This window comes from Falco biarmicus, chromosome 5 (genome assembly GCF_023638135.1).
Source record: "Falco biarmicus isolate bFalBia1 chromosome 5, bFalBia1.pri, whole genome shotgun sequence".
Lineage (NCBI taxonomy): Eukaryota > Metazoa > Chordata > Aves > Falconiformes > Falconidae > Falco > Falco biarmicus.
This window is the reverse complement of record NC_079292.1, coordinates 41251005-41272811: the sequence shown is the minus strand read 5'-3', so window position 1 is coordinate 41272811 and position 21807 is coordinate 41251005. Positions and strand designations below refer to the sequence as shown.

The 21807-nt window shown below is 39.1% G+C and overlaps 1 protein-coding gene across 1 annotated transcript in view; it reads right to left on the bottom strand.

Moving 5' to 3' along the window:
- The window catches only part of NELL2 (neural EGFL like 2), a 150276-nt gene that overhangs the window by 79033 nt on the left and 49436 nt on the right, over positions 1-21807 (bottom strand). The window contains exons 10-12 of the mRNA XM_056341603.1: positions 10286-10377; positions 7417-7519; positions 4239-4367 (exon numbers count right to left, since the gene is read on the bottom strand). Coding sequence (XP_056197578.1) covers positions 4239-4367; positions 7417-7519; positions 10286-10377 — 324 coding nt within the window. The remainder of the gene's footprint in view (positions 1-4238; positions 4368-7416; positions 7520-10285; positions 10378-21807) is intronic.

Below are 21807 nucleotides of genomic sequence, written 5' to 3'. Positions count from 1 at the left end.
CCAAAAGAGCAAAAGTGAGAAAAAACTCATGGGTTGTGGTAAAGACCATTTAATAAGTAAAGGGGAAAAAAAGGGAGAAAAAAAATGATTCAAAGGCAATCACTCTCCAGCTCCCACCAGCAGACTGATGCTCAGACAGCCCTCCCAGTAATCACCACCTTAGAAAAGGGTACCCCCATTTTTACTGCTGAGCATGTCGTATGGTCTGGGATATCCCTTTGGTCAGCTGGGCTCAGCTGTCCTGGCTGTGTCCCCTCTCAATCTCTTGCCCACTCCCAGCCTATTCACTGCAGGGGGAGAGAGAAACAGAGATGGCCTTAACACTGTGCAAGGCTATTCAGCAATAGCTAAAATATTCCCATATTATCAACACTGTTCTAGTCACAAATGTAAACCACATCACCATACAAGCTGCTATGAAGAAAATTAACTCCATCTCAGCCAAAATCAGTACCTGATGTAAAACGGCCTCTGCATCAGGCAAAATCCTCTGTGATAAAGAAGCAAATAATCTGGTTTTCTAAGATCATGTTCAGTCCTGGTGCTTACAAAAGATTACTGAATTCTCCTGTCTTCTTTCTTGAGCCTACTCTCCTCTCTATTTAATCAGCAATCCTTGGCAACGCTTCTGGAGTGAAATCAGATTTTGCACAAAGATAGCTGAGTGCTATTATTAAATCAGAAAATTGGATTTCAAGCAATCCTTCCAAGTTCAGTCTCCAAAGAGTACAAGTAACACCTCCTCCCCAAACACATCTTTTAAGGACCGCCAAAAGTGCATGACATGGTACATGAAAACAGCTTAGGTTCGAGGATCTGAGAAGAACACCTAAAGCTGCCGCCAGCAGACTATTTGCAAACCCATCTTATTTGAAGTATGGATATATTTCACTCTTCTAGATGCATGAGAATATCTTGACAGCCAAGAGTCAAAAACTTTATCCTTAAAAATATTTTCAGCATAACCACCACCACAAATGTAGCAGGGACTGAATACTATTTGAAATATCAGAGGTCAATCATCAGTTTGAGGGCACTGCAGGTGTTGCCTTGGAAAAGACTAATTGCACTTCATCAGAACATCTGTTTTTGTAAAGCATTGATATCAGGTAGGCTATACACCAAGGATGCTATATTTAAAAGCACCTACACTCAGGCAGCACAGCATAATTCATACCCAACCTGCCCACGAGGTATCTCAAACTGCATAATAACCTGAGGCAGAAAACACACTTCAGAGTACTTGGAATAAGGCTTACAGCAGATGAATGAAGAAATCCCAACTCATTAAGTATTGCTTTAAACAGTCCTCCAAGGGAAAGATAAATGTGACATAAATATTAACAAATATAATTATTATTATAATAAAACAGAAAGGTATCCACCATAACAGTATCTAAAGACATTACACAGCTTTGGAAAAGCACCATTTCTTTCTAGGATAGAAGCCAAACTCTTCCATAATTCAGATGAAATTCATGCAGCTTTTCCAGACTCGCACCGAAACCAGCTTTGAATATTTTTTTTTCCTTCTACCTTAAGGAGAAATTCTGCCAATGGAAGCATCATTATTGCTGTTTATTCTTTGAATTTTGACAGTGCTGAGGCACAAATCAGGATCATATTTAGCAAGGTTTGGCTCTAACACAGAATCAATGACATCCAGTTTTGCAGTCTATCTGAAGTTTGTTAAGTGCGAGCACAGAAGCAGCTATCACACCCACGGGCTTCAGCCACTACAAAAAGCATTCTCTGAAAGGCTTTTGTGTTAACGCAGCATTTCTACAGCTTGGCTTTGCTCATAATTAAAACCACAATAACAGCACAGTGAAGAAAGGCTATGTGCTGAGAAAGGGAGGTTGGGACCATTTCAGCCTTTCAAGATGAGGGACAGGACTCTGAAAAGATTTGGTGTTACGCTATTGCTGTTATGCCCTTTGCTATTACATTGTTCAATATTGAGGTAAGGAGTCTCTTTCCAGAAATAAGAAAACTCAGCACTCAAAGAGACATTTGGGTTGGAAAAGGGATACAATACTAAAAGCACAACTCTGAAAAAGCAGGGGTAGTTCAGTTCCCTGCCCTTTCTCTTCCACAAAATCAATCCTAAAGTTTCAGTCTGCCACCTTATTTCCCCTCCTTCCAGCGTCTGACCTGCACACTGTCAGGGTGGCCAGTCGAGGCCAGGTACACGCCTGTGTACCAAGTGTGCACAGTTCAAGTGTGGTGCTTACATTGCAGCTACCGTACACAGCGAGCAGCGAAATCAGTCTGTTTTGCCTGCTGAGTTAGGTTTGACCCTGACTGGGAGAACCTCATCTGACAGGGACCCAACATCGTGAGTTTTGCTTATGTGGGCGCAACTTCCTAATGGGACTTACTCCCACTATCTTCAACATAAGCAAGTATTCCTGGACCAGGCCCTAAATCGTCAACTTTTTAAGGGATAATTTAATGCATCCAAACATAGTGGTACATAAAATTATTTTAATGTAAATAATGTGTCCCAACCTTTTATTTGCTTATGCAAGCTTTTCGAAAGCAATTAAGCAAGTATCATTTGCCTATTCAGAAGCAATTGAGCCCAGCAATCTTCTCAAAAAATCATCATGCTGAATTCAGGTCCTGCACAAACTGGTAAATCCACTTATACTACAAATGCATCAGTCTCACATACGATAATCTACTGTGTCTTCATCTAAATATTTCACCACCAACGCTGATCAAAAAGCTTTTTTTTTTTTTTTTTTTTTTTGCTTATGCCTGGCAAGTTCCACACTCTAATTTGAGTGGCATTGAGATCACTAAGAGAGCGTAACTTGTTTTTCTGCTTTCATTCAGCAGAGTAACAATAGAGCTGCAGAAAAAAAAACCTTCTTAAAGCACTGATTTCACCATAACCTCATCACTCCAGTGACCCCCTTGAATAGGAAATGACTGATGACTTCCCAGAAATGCAGATCTGCAGCCTAAGCCTCAGCATAGTCTCCAGGGACTATGGGATAAGAAGTGGGTAATGCTGCAACACAGAACAAGCTATACAGCAGGTCTTGATGTCAGATGCCTGCCGCAACATGATGAGGGGCAAAGGATTTGTTTCTGCATGATTTTTAGTTGAACTTCTCAAAACACGCCTCCATCTAAAGGCTTATCATAAACGTTAAGTAGAGACGTATGTGAAGCAGAATCAATTATTCATTCCTTTCCTGAAAATACTCATGAATTCTCAAATCTAGATCTACAGATGAGCATTCCTACTGATGTTACTGCAGGTACTAACTCAAGTAAGTGGCAGGCATTAACTTTTGCAAAGTTCAGCCAAAGGAACAGTCTTAAAAGGCCTTGATTCATCCCATTTAATTGGGCATCACCAGAGAACAATCCAGCTATGAGATGGGACTGCAGAGCACCTTAGACTCCACTCACAGATGCTCTACTTACAATTTAGCAGGCTAGATCTGAACCAAACTGCTTATTGGTCAAAGGCCATCCTGCTGCCAACACTTAAGCTTTATGGTAAGGATGGCCTGACAGTACACTAGCATTATATTGCAGAATCAGAGTTTTCACGAGTAAGAGCAACAGTCAGCACAAAAGCTAAGAGACTGTGCACAGGACTTTGGCTCTTGCTGCTGGAGTGGGGATGCTTTTTTTTTCCACAGGATTCCGCTAGATTGTAAAGACACAAGTTATAGAGGCTTCTCTTCTGATTAAGTAGCTTGCTGCTCTTTGAAAGTGAAAGAGTAGCTCAAATAATAAATCATTACTGAGCATGACGAACAATACTAGAATCTAGTCTACGGCATCTACTTACTCCCTGGGGTGAGAGGTTGGGAACAGGCAGCAGTAAAAAGAGACTATAAATGTTATACTAACATGTTATTCAAATGGTTGACTTTCAGGTTCCCTGAATATCTGAACACCATGAAGAAAAAAAGGAAAACCTTCCCATGGAGGCATCCTGAGCTAACGGTCGGACTTGATGATCAAGGTCATTGACTTGGGTCTTTTCTAACCTAAGTGATTCTATGATTCTAATTCAAGATCTCAGCCATAGTAACTTGCCACTTCAACACTGATCAGATTTTTTTTATTATTTTTTTTTAACAAACTTAATTGAAGACATAATTAGTTTATTAATATACTGCATATCTAATTCATTGCATTTAACAGACTTAGAACTTAAGAATCAATACATTCATCCCACAGCAAAGCTAAGCATCTACAGAAGGCATTACCTTCACAGTAGGCATTGTCCTCTCGAAGGGCTCGGAAGCCATCTCGGCAGCTACAGACAGCTCTGTCATCTAGGTTCCGGCAGACAGAATGCTCCATGCAGTTATGTCCTTCGGTGCAAAAGTCATGGCCTGTACAGAAACAAATATGATTGAGGGTTAAAAAGAATTCAGGGATTATAAAACGTCCTTGTCAAAGACAGTCCTATCTTTTTCTCACTTAGGTCAAAGAATACCTTTCTATTAGCCATGAGATACAGAAAAATAAATTGTACCAAGAATGAAACAGATAAAAGGAGAAGTAAAAGCCACAAGAACAGACTGTCTCTAGGTCTTCGATTCAATTTCAGGTTATGGCATTGATCTAAGGCAGCTGGATAGGAGGCTTGTTTAAACCGCCTTACTGTCTCCTTGTCATTGTTAAGTAATTTAAGTAATTTTACAGGAGACTTCTTAATTATATATTTATCTTAATCTTTTTGTTTGTTTGTTTTGTTTTGTTCGGACATTTATAAAAGGGCTCAATAGCTTAGATACTCAGTAGCTCATTTACTAGTGATACCACTTTTTTCTCTAGCACTTTTTGTTCCCAGATGTATTTATAAAATCTTTCCACATTTAACTGAAAGTCTCTGATTAACACTGACTTGTTTTGCTTTCCTCTTCCCCTTATCTCTTCCTTTCATGCTCCACTGACTGAATACTCTTTGCTGATTGCATCATCCTTTCCATTTCAGAGACATTTATTTTTAAAATCTCACCTTTCAGCCATCCTTATTTCCTATTTTTTCCCTTTTATTCTTCCTGAGCGTAACTGTTTTCCATTGCACCTTAATTACAAATTTTTAAGATTCTGAAGTTTTTTTCCAGGCTGGAAAATTTAGATTGAACCTTTCAACTCAGTATGTTTTTTCTAATTCCTTCTGTTTGCTCTCATGAAATCTAATGCTGCTATGTTGCTGAACACCATTAAATTGTCCTTTACTATACTGAATTCAAACTGGTTCTAGTAACTGACTTGAAGCTTCCACAATTTCCACATCTGTCTATAAAGGTGTGGAGCTTGTCTCCTTCATTGTTTTCTCAATAACTTTATTTGTTCAAAAAGTTTCCTTCTTTAACTAAGGCATTAGAATTGATCAAGCAGCAGTACTTCACTGTTGTTTTCCAGTAACTATTTTCTTCTCTTCAAAACCTCCCACAGGAAAACTAAGGAACGTGGGTCAGGCTCAGGGGACCAGGACTGTTCTAACAGCAACAGCTCCAGAATGCAAGCTGGAATCAGGCTGCAACATAGACTTCCTACAAAATAACAAATGAGTCAGAAGAAAAGATTATTATTCTTATCACTCCACCTGGCTTCTGCTTCGTATTTTGCTATGAAAGAGCTTCTACCCCTAACTTCACACAAGCTGTTAAATGAGCACTTCAAGCTGGACAACAGCAGAATATGCTTGGAGGTCTGGTCATAGAGGTGATTTGCACTCAGGCAGTTCATCAACAGTGTGAACCAACACAAGCCAAGCAAGACAAGAGAAACAGAAGAGCCCGTTAAAGGCAGAATGTTTTAGTACCGAGACTGAGTGACATGGTCATGCTGCAAACATCACAGACCTACCAGGATATGAGGCTGACATCTTACTTTCTCTCTTTCTTTCCTGCTGTGGATTGCCTCACTGCAACCTAGAGATACGCTTAAGTAATGTTACTTAAACATTATAACTCACCTTAGCTACCATGGTGGTGTTATCTGACATGGGACATTAAGAAGCAAAAAGCTCTATATGCTTTCACTAGCATTAGAGGGTCTTCAATACACATCGATGACAGCAGAAGTGTGTGTATCAAGAGCAACCTCTGGCCATGGCAACACCGACTCTTTGTCTTTTTGTTGTCTTTCTCATGAAAGCCTCAGTTAATGACAAAGCAATAGTCTCATTTTTGGATTTCCTGGCCTGGATTGGTTTGTATCAGATTTTGGCATTAAGTAACTAAGAACATATATGTCATCCAGAAAAGGTGATGGCTTTTTTACTGACTTTTTGTTATTCTTACGATTCTCAACACTTATGTATCAGCTACGTTAATAAACAAAATACATGCTGCTGAATAATAGTGTAAAACAGCTTCTTGTTTAACGAATAAGCTCCAGAGCTCATGAGATGCCAAGCTAGTATGATTCAGGGAGAATTGAAAACGTTCAGAAAGCACTCATCTGACATATATTAAAATTTTCTAGCTATACCAGGCACAAGAAATACATAATTGTTTTCTCTGAGCCACTGAAGACGTTACAGAAAATTATTTAAAAAAATCTTTTTGACTGTGATAGACTTCAAGACCTATCAACTTCCCTTAAGTTCCTTTCTTCTACTTTCTTATATCTCTGCTTGATGTTATTAATCATATCCTTCGTGTTTGTGCTAAGTAGCACAAAAACAACTATAGCTGCACCCTTCTTTTCACTGAATTATACCTAAAATCAGCCCAAGAGTCTAACATCTTCTTTGATGCCAGGTATCAATATATCATATTTAGCTATAGAAGAAACAGACGTAGCCACTTGAAGATGTAATTGCTCATAGCTTTGAAGATACTGGTATTAGTCCAGATCAAAAGAGTGCACTCAAGACACAGAGTACTTCCTGCAGCTTTCTCCTTCGGTAAAGATCAGACTGGGTGTAACATACAAAGGTTCTTTGCATACAAAAATATTCACTAAATCTTCTGCCTCTACATGCAGACTACAACCCCAAACAGGTAAAGAAGTTATTCCAGTCTTCAAACAACTGTATAGCACCAAGAGTTCTCAGAAAGAGACATCTCAAAGCATCTCAGAAAGATGGTGGTGAACATGGACATTTCCCCAGTCTCATTTTGTTTGGACACTGGAGTGGGCGAATGGTAGAAGGTCTCTAATTATGGATACGATTTCTTTGACTTTTCACCCATTTTTGGCTAGAATGAAACATACACATTTCACAGAATTTACACTATTAGGCATTTCACAATTTTCAGATGTCACAATGCAGATGTTACCTTTTCAGCTTCCCAAGTTCTACAGTGATTGTCATGTGTAGGAGTGTCCTATTCAAAATGATCAGAAAAATGTCTATATAACCTACAAGAATGGAAAATTACACTGAGCTTATAGAGATATGTATATCTGCTGTTACCTTACCTTTACAGATTTTGCAGCAACTGTGAGATAAGGGGATCTGTTGAGATTCTGGACAGTTCAAAGCTGTACAACTGTCTTTTGGAATACGCTGCATTTTGTGGTCCTGTTGAGGTAATTGATTAATCTTGTGAGATAAGAAATAAAGACAAACAATAACTTCAGTAGACTTTTAGCATTATAATGTACAAGCAAAAAACTGCCTATGCTAAACTCCAGGTACCTTTGAAAACCATTTGGAAGGGCAACATAGCACCATAAAAGCATCAGGAGCTACCCTACACTCACATGTTTTCAGGGAAGCAGAAGTGGGGCAACAGCTCTCATTCTTCTCTTACCTTAGCTATCAACTTGCCTCAGAAGTTTCTTTTAAAGCTATGCCTGAAAGAATAACCATTATTTCTCAAAAACTGGGACAGCAGATTCGAGAATCAAGGGTCCTCATAATGAATACTCTAAAGCAGCTTGTTATTTAGACAGTAAGTAAAATCAAACTTGAGTATCTGTGACCTCAACGCTGCAGTAGTAACACTGAAGGAAAGTGGCCCTGCTTCCCTATTTAGAAAGAGTTTCTCAGCTGTTTGGACCAGGCGTCTGGAAATGTCCAATGCCACATGATGGTATCTGAATATCTTCAGGCATTTAGTGCAGGTCACACGCAATCACTGCAGTATGACCACACAAAATGCCTGCCTCAGCAACCCAGCTACCACAGAGGTACCACCTGCAGGCTCCCCCAGGCCCTAATTAACGTGTCTTGCAGTGCTCTAGTCAAGATATGACAAAGATAGAAAATAAGGCAAACAACATGTTCCTCAGAGACATCTGCCTTAAAATCAGCAATCTGGTTAAAACATGAGCTCACTGAACTCAGGACCCTGTATTTCTGCATGCAAGAAAAGAATCTAAAATCATGCATATGCCATTGCATGTAGTATTATTATTATGGGTCCAGCATTTAATTTTAAATCCTCTTTAAGCATTAAATGTAAAGACGAAATGTGAACACAATGGCCAACACCAAAAAAACTGCTCAAACTTTACCTTAAACAATCTTGACAGAGAAACCAACCCTAACCTTATAAAACAGTAAAGCAAGCCAGCCACAGACGTGGTGTACACCAGGACGGGCAAAACCCCTCAATTCCACAAAAGAAAGAGAAAAAAAAAAAATTGCCTTTGATAGAAATAATATCAATTAGAGTAGTCTGGATTGCATTTAACTCTTTTACAACTTTTAATTTGGAAGATAATTTTTCATTCACATGTCTTACAATATTCAAACAGAAAAGTGCATGCCTATAGCAGGCACAACTGCAGCAGCCAAACAAAACAAAAAATCATGTTTAGAATTACATGCAGACAAAAAGAAGAACTTCCCCACATTTCCTTGATAACATCATTATAAGACTTTAAGCATGAAATCAGCCCTTGTGCCATTCCTAGTCTCTCTTGAGCTGGAGTCATTAATCATACTCTTTTATGAGAACTCTGGTAGTAATAAAATAGCGCCCACCTATGACTTCCTATCTGACCAACACAGTATACAGCATGTGGATTTTCTGCTCTCAATTATCATCCACAAGGCTGTTCAGCAGAAACTGCATGTAATTCAGTCCTTGAAAAAACAGCACTTGAATCAGCCAAAGCTGCTGCTTAATATTTCTACCAGGACAGTCAGGCAGCCCACCAGCAAACAAGTGTCATCAACAAAATACAGACTAGCAGAGCCAACAGAGGCATTTTGTTCATACAGCATTGCACTTGCCAGCTGCAAGAAACACAAGGCAACATCACGTAACTTTTGATGGTTGTTAATTATATCCATGGACTAATCACAGAATTCATGTCCCAGGTGTCATGTTGAAAATACAAGCTCAGAGTCCTGAAAAGAGTACAACTGAATCCAAAATTATTTCTCGTCAGCTTCTTTCCTTTCTCAAAACATTTTCAAAGCCCCTACTCCAGGAATTAAGCTCACAAAGATTAAAACTAAAACTGACAGCAGTAAGACAACAGTCCCCAGTTCTACTTTGTAAAACACAATTTTTCACAAATGAAAATGTTTTGAGATTTCCAGAAACTGGTGTGATAGCTGCAGCATGGCCCGAGGAGCTGCTCCCCTCTCTCTGCCCTAGAAAAAAGCGCTCAGGTTTTCAACTCCACTCCACAGCACACAGCTCTCTATCCAGATGGAATTCCTCCCCATCCCTCCCTCAGAGAGGTGACGTGGGACTCACTGCAGCAGCTTGTGCAATTCTCAACCCACAGCCAACCCGGGGGTATTTTTCCCTTAAAGTGTATTTGTGCCCTGAAGAGCAGCTCTGTTCATGCAGCAGGACAAGACCACCTCAGCATCAGGTGTGTGCTGTTTACAAATAAAACAATGACCCTACCTCCCATTTCCATCACTAGAAATACCAGACACCTGCTATGCCAGCAATTTTCCTTCTTTTTCATCTAACTTTTTCTCTAAGAATTACCCTTAATTCCAGATTATGCCTCCATTGTGTTCATGCATCTCTCACACCTGAGCACATAATTTTGAGCAATAGCATCACACAGGTGTCAATGGAAACATAGAAGTAGTCTGCTAGAGTTTTTATTACTGATGATGGAGACAATACCTACAGAAGAAAGCATGCAGCTTGATTGTCAAGTTGCATAATCAAAGCTTGCAGCTATGCAAAGTAAATTTATTTGCAAAACTTGACGTGGAAGTCAGTAAGACAAAATAAACACAGGACCCCTTAGATACCTTTACTGTTGCCACTTCCTAAGGTAGACCTGTCTGTATTTCACAGTTGCCTTCAGTGGGACTTTGATATTTCTAACATGCAAGAATTCTTTTTTACATCAACAGTATTCTTACCTTGCACTCAAATAGAACACAGTCCCCTGAGCTTGAATACACAGTTTCTCTTTGTCCTTCAAAGTAGGTTCTGCCTTCAAATACGCAGACCGCTTTAGGAGAAAATAAAAAAACCCACAATGATTCTGTAAAAAAGCGTTAGTACTCTGCTTATAGAACTGATACAATTTCTTAAAGATAACTGCATTTCAAAATGTAAAGATTGAATCATCTGGAATAATATTCTAAACCCACCTGTAGGACTCTGGATATCACAAGAAAGAAAAAAAAAAATCAGAGGAGGAAAAAAACCATGAAAGAACCAGAAAAGCACACATAAGTAGAAAGTGAAGGTTGTTAAGCAATATGGAGAACAGACAGCTACTGAGAGAACAGAAGAGCTGTGCCTCAGGTCACACCAAGGAAGCTATGGCTGCCTGCAACACAGTTCACGGGCCAAAAGGAAAATGGAGCTGTGAGAACAGTGAGAGTGACATTAATAGATAATTAGTTTCTTGAAGAGGAATGTGCATGATGGAGGGTGATCACTGAAGTCAGATATTTATTGGGCATCACAGCCCTTTGATGTTTCATCACCCCACACAGTTATTTAAATCTTGCATATTTGTATGTTGATTATCCCAGTTATTTACAGTATATAAATTTTATTGTACAGGAACTGACCTTCAGTGACTGTCTTTTTTTTTTTTTTTTTTTTCTTTCCCCCTCCCCAACAGAAGTAGGATCAAGTCTCCAATGATCAAATGACAGACTGTCCCCCCTCGGATCGGTGTTCATTATTCCATGACCTGGCCTGATGTCATGATTCCTGTGCCCTGGCAGTACCAGGTTTTACAGCAGCTGCTGGCATGGCTCATACCGGATCATTTTCTAAAGTTCCTATTCAGTATTGAACACTGTTCAGGGTTACACAAAATATCTTCACGGCACACTGTCTTACTGTTGGTTTTTTTTCAAAATGGGCCCATTACTGCAATTACATTATGTAAAGTATAAAGGCTAAGTAATGTAACTGCTAGGTATAGAAGAAAATCAGACGTCTGTCTCTGTTGCTTAGGTCACAGTCAAGGCTCATCAGTAAGCATAATCATGAAATAACAGGAGTAGGTTGCCACTTTCAAGTTCTGGATTACATGTTAGAGATCTAATTTGCTAAACATTGATTTGGAGATGTAAATCAATTCTACTAAAATTCATTCACAGAGAGATTTATCTATTATCTAATCTGTTTAAATAGACTACAATTTGTAGACAATTTTAAAATATCTAAAAGTACAGGAGCTTTTATTCCATGATCTATATTAATTACCATTACTGCTGTTATTTTTCAACTCTCCTTTACTTTTCTTCTTGAACTTGCAGCTCCTTGGTTTTACAAACTCACTTTGTTAGCACGTAAAAAGTCAGCTCTTGGAACTGATGCTGAAAAGACGTGATGGGCATAGTGACAAAAAAGTTTTTCTTCAAATTCCAAAATATAACTTAAAATATCTTATAAGATACAAAGTATCTTGTGTGATACAAGCCTGCACAGCACTTTCAAGAAGTAATATCACAGCACACTGCAACACTCCAAATCCCATGGAATGGCAGAGTTTGCAATCAGACTTAATAAAGAAAGTATAGAAAAGAGCCACAGGAGAGAGTCCAAAGAAGAGTCCTAGGGCTAGCAGAAGGAGAAAGTTTGTACAACATCCACAAAGAAAGGTCACATAGAGTCAAAAAAGCTCAATACAATGCCTCTTTCCCAGAAAACAAGCTCTTCTAGAAGGAGGGAGGGGGGGGGGGGGGGGGAGGGGAGGAAATCTATATAAATCTTTACTGTGGAGTAGCAGATCTTGAATCCAGACAGGATAAGGCAATCATCCAGTCACATGTATCACCTCCTATGTATTAGAGGCCATGACACTAAACTGAAATACTCATATATTAAGCCCTTTCCCTTGCCCCACACATTTCAAATTTCTAAGGACAACTACATGTGGCACAAAAAAAAAAAAAACCAACAAAAAAAAAAACACCATGCAATGGCAACGGATTGATAACACATCCTCATGTTCCCAACAGGCAGTCTATGCCTGTTCACAGGAAAGGCAAAAGACATCAAGATCAGTGTCATTCTGTCTTGGATGAAAACACTCTCCTGAAGCCAAAATACTCTTAACATATGAATAAGGCCACCCAGGCAACATCAATACAAAATAAAAGAAAATTAAAAAAACCCCATACTACCGCAAAGCATAGTCCACTGAATCCAGTTTCCTTATCAATGGCAATAAACCTCTGATTCTTCAGAGAAATTTAGGAAAAAAGTACACAGAAAAACCATCACAAGAACACATCCAGGCTAGTGTTAAATCGTGAATTATTTCTTGATTCCACCAACAGCCTTCAGAAGTCTTGGCATATGAAATAATTGTAATGCAGTGATGCAGCATTGCCAACACTTTCAGCAAGAAAATCAGCTTTTCTCCTCAAAGCCTTGGAAAAAAAACCTTAGAAATCCTGGGCCTGCGAGAGATGGCTTTGCCCAGACAGGCACTGCTCCTTTCTCATGTGTCTTCATACACTTGAAGATTGTTTTTCAAGGGCTAGCAAGTGGCAGCAGAGTGTGTGTTTCAAGACACTTGCCTTTGAGGGTCTCAGAAATTTCAAGAAGTGCTTACATCCCCATCTCCACAACCACAACACCCAGCCATCACAGAGCTGAGAAATTATATCACATTCATTGAATTCCCCTAACAAAGCATTTTCAACTACTGGATTTTTTGTGGCTTTGTCAGTAAGGTTATAAAGCCCCTGGGTAGCAGGGATCTTCCCATACAGAGCAACCAAATTATGTTTAAGAAAAGAGAGAAAAACCCAACAAACAATAAATGCCCAAGAGAAAAACTAAACTGAAACTAAACTGAAGATGTTTTAACTTGAATAATCTGAACACAAGCCCAAGCATGTCTTCTTATGGACTGCTGCTCTCACTGAGTTCAAAAGGGTTATTTCTTAAAATCACCAAAATCAACATTACCTGGACTATATCTTTCCTACTAGTGTTCTCTAAAACATGAAAGATTCCACCATATTTAGGCAGTTCTTCCATTAAATAGCAACAAGAACTAAGGTACACCCTGAAGCTCTAATTTAGAGCACTATCACTTGGTCACTCTTCTCACCTATGCTCATCTAGCCAAATCACTTACAAAAAAAAAAGGGCACTTCAACTACACCAGTTCCACTGGCTCTTGTTCACTTAACAAGACAGATACCAGTGGGTTTAGCAATGGTCTAAGTTAGCAGTGCACACTGTCTCCTCTTCTCCAGTACCCCCACAAATGCCTCTGTCTCTTTCCCGTTTCTTGTCAGCCCACTTTCTTCCACTGCCGCCACAGGAGGCATCCTGCTAGACAGCAAAGAACAGATTTACATCAAGCTGCCTGAAAGCTCGTAAAAACTTTAAGGTTGTCTGGTTAGGTGAGCACTGAGCACACTTGGAAAGATTCCTAGAAAGACAAAGCTACTAACTTCGGCCCCAATTTCCTCCTAAGACAGCAGGATACACATCCCAGGCAATGTGGAAAAGAATGTTTCTCTTGCCTCCTGACAGCAACTGTCACAGCCAGTACACATCCCATGATGGTGGTGTTTCATGTCTTTATTTTCCTTTGGAAATAAAGATATTTCAACAACATGAACATCTGGACTAGAACTGTGTAATTGGAAAGTCCAGTGAAGATTTAATTTCTGCTTGGCTAGACACTTCCCAGGATACTTTGATTAGTTTGTGATTGGTATCTCTCTGGGGAAACATACCATCTTTCATCTTCCCAAGTCCTTTCATTCAACAGACTGAGTCACAGTCAAGAAATTACCTGATGATTAGTTGTTCCAGAACTTGATAGTTATTGCCTATGTAGGATTTTATCTACAGCCGAATTACATCAAGCATTTCCTCTTGCCATCAAAATTCCACATTCCCCCCCGTACCTAAAACAACATTCATTATTCAAAGCATGGGTTTCTAACAGGATGAAACAGGAAGTCTAGAAAACCTGCTAGGAAGTCCAACTACTCTTAATCTATTTGTATACAGAAGGTGATCAAATATTACCTTGATAGACATCAGTACAGGGTCTAAAAAATTATTAGCAAGGTGTGCTTATATTTTCACAAGTGTAGTGATAATACAGCTATTCCCTGTAGTATTATTTAACACATTGTGATGACATCGCATCTTCTCTAAATTCATCCAGCGAAAAGAATCTTTCAGGAGCCTGCTGGCTGTTGTGCCCACTCAATGAATTATCAACAGTCTGCCAAACTATTACGTCTCTTCCACAACCCTTTCTTCTTCCCACTGGCCTCCAAATGACACTTTCCTTCTGCATTTCTTAAAATGTCCATGCCAAATCGATGATCTAGCTAACTCCTGCCTTCCGATTGCTAAGTTCACAGGGTAGTAGTACATTTTCTCATTTCTGTATTTATCACTCCTGCTACCTAGATTGCATATGCCTTCCTCTGAGGAATGCATGTACTCTTCCCTGTGGTATCTAAGCTGGTTTTGATTCAGACTTATCACCAAGGGAAAGCAGAAAGTTTAGCACACTGGTGAACTCCTCAATCCACTTTACCTTCTTGTATTCATCATTGCCCACTGAGTGGCAGATGTGACTTGAAGTTTTGTGAAATTTGTCAGTAATTGTAAATGTACAATTTAAATCTGGTAAGGTACAATTTAAATCTGTAGGAACATAAGTCTATGTTCCTACATCCTTTGTTCACATATGCTGGGGGGGGGGGGCAGGGGCACCACCTAAATTTAGCATCTAAAAAAAAAAAATCCTATCTCATTCATTTCATTTTCCAACCTCCTCCTTGGAATCTCCTTGATTAAATTTTCCACTATTCAGAGACCAAGGCTTGGGCATTGTGTAAGACCCATTCATCCTACATTGCAAGCTTACATAGTGCAGAACGACTGTGGACTGTGTGGTTTTACCCTTAGAAATACACACAGAGATAAGCGTCACCATTCCTGAATATTTCTGTCTCTCGGCTGCCACACCATTACTAGGCACTGCTCTCACCCCTTTCTCATTTATCTTTGCAGGGATTCGGGCATTATTTCTTCTTTGCATATTCTCTGGAGAGCACAAGCTCCTCTGCTACTGCAGTCAGTGAGGCTGGAGACTTGCTTCATTTCACGCCATCTCCCTCAACAATTCAAAATTGTTCCAGATTTCAAGCTGGAAAATACATTGCTGATTTTTCCAGTCAATCATTGCTGAAAAGCTGCATGTATCTGCTTCTGCTTCCTCAGGTGAAAAAAGAAAATCCAATTTGAAATCTCATAATGATAAGGAATCAATTAATATTTTATCTTACTTCTTGTTAGCCCAAAAAAGCTAAATGTCTCTATTACAATTGAAACACAAAGTCATTGCTCTGCAGTACTGCTATGATCATTTAAGAGCATCTGTGTCGTGAGCCACCTCCAACAACACTAACAGGCTCTTTAGACACATTGGCAAGGAGTCAATCTAAAATTATGTATTCTTTCACCTACCTCTCACATTTCCTTTATTTCCCATCAACAACTATGGGGAAATGACATAATTCATCTATCCCCTGCGTTCTTGCTGGGTAGTCTGTAGAATTCATCTGAGCCCCAGATCGAGGGCTCAGCAATGCCTCCTTAAAGACTAAAAAAGCAATCTGAACATTGAAAAAGCACATAAAAACACAACTAAAAACTCTGTTCACATCAGTTCAGCTGAGGCAAACACTCATGACAGATGAAGTAAAACTTTTACAGTAGGCTGCTGGACAGGGAGCCTGGGAAAGAGACTGCAACCAACCAAAGCCAGCGGACATCACACTGCACAAAGGGAGCTGTCTCCAATTAAGCAAAGATCCAATCTGGACAATGTGTTTGATGTCAGCTTCCCTTAAAAATGGCTTTATTGCTACCCACACTGCAACTTCAGCTTGGTTAAATACGGCCGCCAAAATATTTCCACTGACAGACATGCACGACTTTGGCTTTAGAGCAGTGGACCATATTCTGCTTGTTAAACAGAATTGGAATATTTTGGACTCTAAACATAGGATTTTGAAAACTTGGGCATGACTAATGTAATCAAAATGCCCACCCATTTTATGCCAAATTAACTATGGTGGCCATCCAATACTCAAACAACTTTCACAGCAAAATGTCAAACAATAAAATCAAATGCCAAGACAAAACTCTTAGAGAGTCAAGAGAAGAAAAGTAATTAAGGTTAATAGTAATTATATGACCGCTGTACTACAATTCCATTAAAGGTTTATAAATAGCACAACAGTCTGCCAGACCAAGAGAACTTCAATGCAAACATTACATGCCCCCTTAATCCTCATAAAAGTGGGATTAGATGTTGTCTGATGGACTCCTTATGTCATCTAACCACAATAGTAGTGACATAATTGTATTTAGTGAAGGTGCAAATAGATATTGTATCAAATGCTGACAGCTACTAATGATGGGGAAATTTCTGCTTCAGTTCCACCTTCTCTCAGCTGGACTGCTGGGCTAGCTGTAAAAGGTGCTTTTCTGAAAACTTTGTTCAAAGAGAAAAATGGCAACGTGTAGAAAACTAAATGGACATCTCTGTAGAACACCTTATACTTCATGACACAAATTCACAGATACAGCTATCAAAAAGCCTCAGGTCACAGGGTTTCATATGCAGGATGACATCCAACTAATTGATTAGGGCTGAGTGTTGAAAGCAATGAAGATCTGCTAAAGTCCTACACACTTTTGAGTCACTATTTTAAACCTATGAGAGCTAAATAGTTATCACCCATCAGCATTTATTTACTACATAAAAAGAAGGTTGTGTTCTCTATTGTCACATTGTAAGTTAAGACTGCCCATGGACATGACAAGGCAGGACAGCTACTCCGGCAACAGAGCTCACACAGGGTAACTTTCTCTGCTCCACAGAGACTTCAAACAGTGTGGGGGGTGGGAAATAAAGCATCTTATTCATCAGGATATTCTGCCCAGATTTGCCGTGAAAACATAGAGTGCACCAATTATGCATCATTTTTAGAGACACGTTTCTGCATGCGACTAGTGAGATGGTTGCTTCTGCAGCCCTGTGAACACAGATCATGGTAAGCATGTTTAGTAGAAGGCAAGTACCTCTGAATGGCAGAACCTTCAGAGATTTTGCCAGTCTTTCATTTGACAGCATTAAAAAACATCCTATGCAAACAGCAAAAATACTCCGTTCACTGCGAAATAGTAAATTTGGCATTTACTTGGGTGAAAAGAACTTGGAAGCAACATCTTCATGCTCCCAAGCCACAGAGGTTCCAAACAGCTTCTGCTCCAAAAATTTACAGCTACTTCCAACAGTTGTGAGGGGTTTTGACCAAAAGCTTGTCATGTTATTTAAGCACCCACAGACTACATCCATAGGGAAGTGACTATCAGGCACCCTACAGACATTCCCATTCTCAACCAGACTCTCCTTGGCCCAGAACAATTTCCACAGACCTTTTAGCTACAGATTCTGCACCATGACTTTGCTGCACATTCCTCCCTGGTGACAGCACAACATCCTGTGACCTGGCATCATGTAGCTCCATTTCACTGTATCTGCTCTGCTCTCAAATCCAAGTGCTTTCACTTCCCCTACAGACGGCAGCCCCATGTTAATTTGCATGTTACAGTAACAACCATGTATGCCTTATCTGCATAATGGCACTGGCCAGTTTAACGCATTTAGACATTCCCAGGAACGGATTAGTGCACAGGCAGAACACCGTATCTACTGTTGTTGCTAGATCTCCGTTCTTTCGAAGCACCTGCACCCAGCTGTGCACGGGAACTGAACAGGGTTTCACACTCCCAACTCTTCCTCCACCCATTTTTGTTCCTGCATAAGGAATCGACCTATCCTCCCATCCCTCTTCTGAGACCCATCATCTCCCTCCCTCACTTCATGCAGAATGACAGGATTAGTTGGCATAATCACAAATGCTCCAGAGAACTCTACTTAATGTTCTTAAGCTAAGTCCTCAGCATTAGTTCAGCCAAAGTTTTTTAAAGACAGACAGCATGGTAAATGCATTTTTTGAAATCTTGATTAAAGTCAGCTATGCAAATTGGCTTTCCAAATTTGTTATATACTTACTCTCAACATTGATTATCAGACAGCATTTAATCAAAAACTAATCTAAAAAAAATCAGGTGCTACCAATAGTGCTGGAAATTTTCAAAAGACAACTCTAAATAGAAACCTACTGTACATCTAACATCATGCCCCTGTTTCTCAAGGCTACTAGAAGTTACTGTTATCCATTGTGCATTCCCAAACAATACAATACTTCATATCTAAAGTCAGTTCAGGATTTGAAATAATTAAAAATGTAAAAATATTAGCAGGAGCAGATGTTCACAGAGTCTGCTTTGTCATAGCTCATTTCTCCAGAGTGTAGCCACTGATGCCCGAAACCAGCCACAGAAAAAGTAAGCTGGAGTTCATAGCAACTGTTAATGTGATTATTCCTTTGCTGTTTGGGAACTACATCGATGAAAGAAAGCCTTAGAGTCACTGATAATTTAAAAAAGAAAACAAACCACACAAACGTAACACAACTCATCTATGTAAACACTCTATTGTCCTCAGGGAGACCTCTCCAGACATAAGACTCAGACTTCATATGCTTGTGCAACCTGGTGTGTTTGTCTCTATGGGGCTGTAGTGTATGCCAATCTCTAGGGCAGATGCAATACTTCCATTTTACTGATACATCAGCCAACTTGTTTTCTTGCTTTTATTTTGTCTACCACTACCTTTATACAGAAACCAAGAATCAGAAAATACAGATAAAACAAAGATTTCATTTTTGATTATTGCCTGTTAGCATCAAACCTGCATAAGGCAAAGAAGAATTCTGCAATTTCAATGGCACAGAAAAGAAAAAGGTACATCTTTAAATGGAATTAATTTCATTTCCAAGAAACTCAGAAATTACTGGAATGAGTTAAATAGCATTAAGACAAAATACTCAATGAATTTTATGAAGCCCGTTCTCAAAGGTTTTAATTTTTTTCAAACTCAAAAACACGAGTTAAAAACAGCAGTTTACATTGATAAACATTTCCATTTGTTATCAGTATATTATGAGTAAACACCTTGTTTTCATTAATTGCAGAGACCTAGTATGGATATTTGGTAGCATTATAAAGGAACAGAGGAGTTACGATGATCAAACTTGACAGATAAGACATTTGGGGTGTTACTCCGCCAAGAACAAGTACTATCTTTCCCATGGAATAATCTGGTTTTGTTAGAGGGAACTTTATTGGGATTGAGAAAATGAATCCATCACCCTTTGCTTGTGATCACATCACCTCAATACATGGGGAATACTTCAGTATCTCCATGAGAAATGTGAGGAGCAAATAACCATAATGCTAGCAATGTGCTCTGAAGACACAAAATAACCTTATCACAATGTTGAATTAAATTGAAAAGTCAAATTAGCTTCTCCTTCCCCCTCCCTGTAAATTCTATCGTTCTAAGAGCTAGAACAATGGGAGTAAAATATCTTGGGAAAAAAGAAACATTTTTCCCTCAAGTCTTCAATAAATATCAGCAACGCAGTGCATCCATTTCCTGGAGGACACAATTCTGAATATGAAACCAAGACTTAGCCCACACTGCCAACAGCTCCAAGCCAGAGCTCATGAACACCTAGCCAGAAGTGTACAGTCACACCTGAGAGAGAAGCCTGACAGGACAATGACTCATTATTTTAGTTTTCCCTCACTCCCCCCATATTTTTGGCTCCATATTTAGCATCTTATCTCTTCTCTCACACTCTAAACTGCCAAATCCTGCAGGACAGAGGACTGCCTTTCATGTGTACAGTAGCTAGACCGATAGGTCTTCATAACAGCAGGTTTTAAAGCTACCTTAATATAAGCAATTACTAGAAATAAAAGTACAGGTCCTTAAATAAATTTGCTTACTGTATCTCCCTCCTTGCAAGTCAACCATGGTCTGCTAAGAACCGCAGTCCAAAACACAGCATCCCATTTATTTCACAGTACGACCTTCACAATTTGGGGGGCAAAAAAATGCAAAGGCTATCATTCTCCAAGGGAAGAGTTTCTTCTGTAATGCAAAACATTTTGTTTCAACAGCTACCTTAGGATTTCATTTAACAGACCTTGATATCTGTCCACATATGTTTAGATGATGTTAGACTTCAAAATATGGAACTTTATTGGAAAGAATGAAAGACAGGGCGCTCTTGCTGTCTGTCATCAATTGTCAGCAAGAAAGAAGAATGATTGGGACTTGCTGTAAACAGTACTGGTAAATAGCTTCCCAGATGACTAAAGACCGTTGTTGCAAGGTACACACAGACTAGCTTTCAGAGTACAGAAAGATGAGGATTTTTAATCTGTTTGCTCACACTATAAGAATCAATCCATTACTTCCACTGAGTTTTCATGGGGCTCAAGATGTCACATTGGAAACGGGAGCAAAGGTGCAAATGTGTGAATCAAGACGGCTGAACTGATGCATAAAAATAAGGATGTGAATCCTTTATTTATTTATATGTTTATTTTAATTTTCTATTTTTAAAATGCATTCATTTATTCCTACATTTATTTACAGCACCTCTGCAATAAAATATTGCAAAATTATAAAATGAAAAAATTGTCATTAGATGCTTACATCATACCACCAACCCTACACACACAGAGCCACAGACAACCAAGGAAAAGATTTAAGCATTTTTGAAGTCATATGCTACTACTATTAAGAACCTTGTCTGAGAAATTCCCAACAGTCGTATGCAAGATTGTTATCTCTTCTATGCTATACTCAGATTTAATTTCTCATTTATGTGCCCTGAGGATCTAAAAAGTTTCTGGATAGAGCATGATGAAAACATCTACGAAACAAGCAGATGAGGACAGTATGAGAAAGGACTGTTAGACAATATCTGCTGAGATTTCAGTTCTAAAGTTGTATCTCACATGGGACAAAGTGGCCAATATTGGAAGGCAAATATATTTTATGAGCTGACAAATGTAGAAACAGTGATCAATAACAGCCTGGAGGTCTATACATCACACTTCAGATATCTGCAAGTGATGGCTAAGAGAAGTAAACCAAGCAGTAAAACATTTAAACCACTACATGTTTCCACTAAAAAATTTCAAGCTTCTGCAGTCCAAAAGACTGAAAGCCACTGGTTTAGAAGTCATTATGTTTACAAAAAGACAAATAAAGGGGAACAGTTTACATCATTTTATATTAATCTCCCTGAATCAACTTCACTCATATTTTACCATTCCTTCCTTAAACTGCCAGGGAAATAAGATCATATTATTGACAGTTTTGTGGTGGGAGTTTTTCGGTATCTTATTTATTAAGTTTCAGCCTTCACAACCTTCCCATTTTTTCACTTCACATGAACAGGCACAGTCAGAAAACTGTATGTGTGCCTTC